At 37.4% G+C, this 2,616-nt stretch overlaps 1 protein-coding gene across 1 annotated transcript in view; it reads right to left on the bottom strand.

The window, feature by feature from the left end:
• LOC107674409 (ephrin-A2-like) overlaps positions 1–2,395 on the bottom strand; it is a 55,187-nt gene extending 52,792 nt beyond the window's left edge. The window contains exon 1 of the mRNA XM_016468379.1: positions 2,260–2,395. Within this exon, the coding sequence (XP_016323865.1) occupies positions 2,260–2,369 (110 nt within the window). The 5' untranslated portion in view covers positions 2,370–2,395. The remainder of the gene's footprint in view (positions 1–2,259) is intronic.
• Between the last annotated feature and the right edge of the window lie 221 nt (positions 2,396–2,616).

Below are 2,616 nucleotides of genomic sequence, written 5' to 3'. Positions count from 1 at the left end.
TGAAGAAAATAAGGTTGCATCCCAGGAGCTCTACAAGAATGTTATAGAATGATGAATGCAGCCAAGGAAAACATGAAGAAAATAAAGTGGAAAATAACACATGTACGACAAATAAATTAATTATTTCCATTTACATATTAAACTGTTGGTAAGCCGACAAGAAAAGTTATTTAGGAAAATTATTATTTTAGTTATTGCATTTAAGACTGCTATACCATGTGCAGCTCAAAAGAAAAAGAAAAAAAGTAATATAGCCACATTGGGAGATGGGCTACAAGCAAGTGTATGACATCACTTTAGGGCACGCAGCATGTATCCATGGCAACGCTCAGATGCGTAGTGACAGTTAACGGTCCTCGGTGATTCCTCAGACATGGCCTTGAGTTTTTGCTTTCGTTGGTCGAAAAAGTATTTATACTTTTATATTTGTAGACATTAGCTACCATAACCACTGTGTATCTCATAATGCTTACATTTTATGAAAAGTTTACCTTTTTAAACATTTGCTGAAGTTGTCCCATACGGCTGCTGACGTTAGCCTATGTGAACACTTTCGAAGCTAACGTTAGCATGTAAAGCTGAAATGATTAAACGTGTATAATATTGACAGATATTGAACTTAAATATTGAATTTCCATATTGTAAAAATGCACACTGATACGCCTATATGCGGCAAAAAGGCCTATGTGCGCTACATTGGTCTAAATCCAAATGTGTTCATTTTGTTGTTTTAGGTTAGAAGACAATGGGAAGAATTGCCATCGGACTAACCACAGGTGACAACCAGAGACACATACACACACGGAAAGAGCACCGCAACTTTACAATTGTTCAATTAAAATAAACTTATTTTGCTCCATACAACATGTCTGTTGTCTGCTTTGTTTAGCCTAAAAGTAAAATAAAATGACATTCAGAGGACTTAAAGTGAAAGTCCCCTAAATGTCCCAAATGGCCGCTGCACGTCCTGTGAACGTCCCCTTGAACGTCCGGAGGACGTCTTCGCGAACGTCCGCTCGACGTAAAAGGGGACCCTACACGCTAGTGTAATTTACTTGGCAGTCAATGGGACAGTCACAAGCCTCCCGGTTTTCATCCAAAATATCTTAAATCGTGTTCCGAAGATGAACGAAGCTTTTACGGGTTTGGAATGACTAATGTCAATTTAAATGTTCATTTTGGGGTGGAGTATCCCTTTAAAGCCAAAGTCCCCTAAACGTCCCGAATGGCCGCTGCACGTCCTGTGAACGTCCTTCGCGAACGTCCGCTCGACGTCAAGGGGACCCTACACGCTGACGTCCGGGGAACATTCACAGAGGCCATTTAGGGGACGTCCTGGGGACCTTTTTTTGTTAGCTGGGTAACTATTCAAATACTTGATATCTATTCCAGTTTTCCTACTAGCATATATTCCTTTACTATTAACAATCTTGCTAGTAAGAATTAAGGACCATTCTGACTAGCAGTGTTGGGGGTAACGCATTACAAGTAACGCGAGTAAAGCTGCAATAATTAAATATGTTAAATAATACAAATATCCTTTATGTATTTAATCCCATTTTATTAACCAATTTGCTGCTGACCTTCAGTGATCCAATTCAACCATACTAATAAGCAAAAATTACACAAGATAAACTAACATTTCTTCTTCTTTTTTTATTGCTGAAGAGTGTTGAAGTTTCTTCTTCTGTGTTCAGACATCAATTTACATTTCCTTCAGCCTGAGGCTTTTGGTGTGAAAGGGCTTTTACATTTGCCAAAAATAGAACTTTTTATATTAAAAGCAAACAAGCAAGCCCAGCCCAGATTTAAAAAGTAATGCAAAAGAAACGTAACACATTACTTTCAATAAAATGTAACTAAGTAATGTAATTAGTTACTTTTTTAGGAAGTAACGCAATATTGTAATGCATTACTTTTAAAAGTAACTTTCCCCAACACTGCTGACTAGTCCTTACAAAAAAGCAAATTGTATCTAGCGAGAAATGTCACAGTAAACATCAAGATGTCTCATAATATTTATTAGACAATTAAGCATACTTAAGAAGTAACTAGTTCTTTACTAGTAACACGCAGTATCAGCAACAATTGGACTAGGCGAAAATTAATATATGAAACACAAATACAGATTAATTGGTTAAAAATTTAGCAAAGAAATAATAGGCTAACAAACACATGACGTAAAGGAACTTGTAACAATATATACCAGCAAGTTTTAAGCACTAAATATTAAAAGAGCCTGCCATAGTGTACACTTACCTGGAGTTTGAACTGTTCCAGTAGACCTCATGTCTGTCTGAGATGATCCGGTCGTCCGACCATACGGAGACCCAACACACTACCGTAAAAACCACCAGCGGCAACTCCATTTGAGTTGTTATACTAGTCCTCACCTCCAAACGAAAAATCACGGTCGCTTATTTCAGACAACTTTTCAAACACCTGCTTATACGCAGTTTTGAACATCATAAGAACGCTTGTAATCCAGAGCGATTTTCATTCCTTCCGAGCGAATGAGCAGCATTACTTTCTGTAGCGTAGGCTACTTCATAAACTGCACACATTTGATGTTCCTTTTAGGGAAAAAAAACATTACAATTGTTTTTTATGCTGCAA

Source organism: Sinocyclocheilus anshuiensis, unplaced genomic scaffold, assembly GCF_001515605.1.
Source record: "Sinocyclocheilus anshuiensis isolate Anshui unplaced genomic scaffold, SAMN03320099.WGS_v1.1 scaffold962, whole genome shotgun sequence".
Classification (NCBI taxonomy): domain Eukaryota; kingdom Metazoa; phylum Chordata; class Actinopteri; order Cypriniformes; family Cyprinidae; genus Sinocyclocheilus; species Sinocyclocheilus anshuiensis.
Note: the sequence above shows the minus strand (reverse complement) of the source record. Positions and strands in the feature narration are given on the sequence as shown.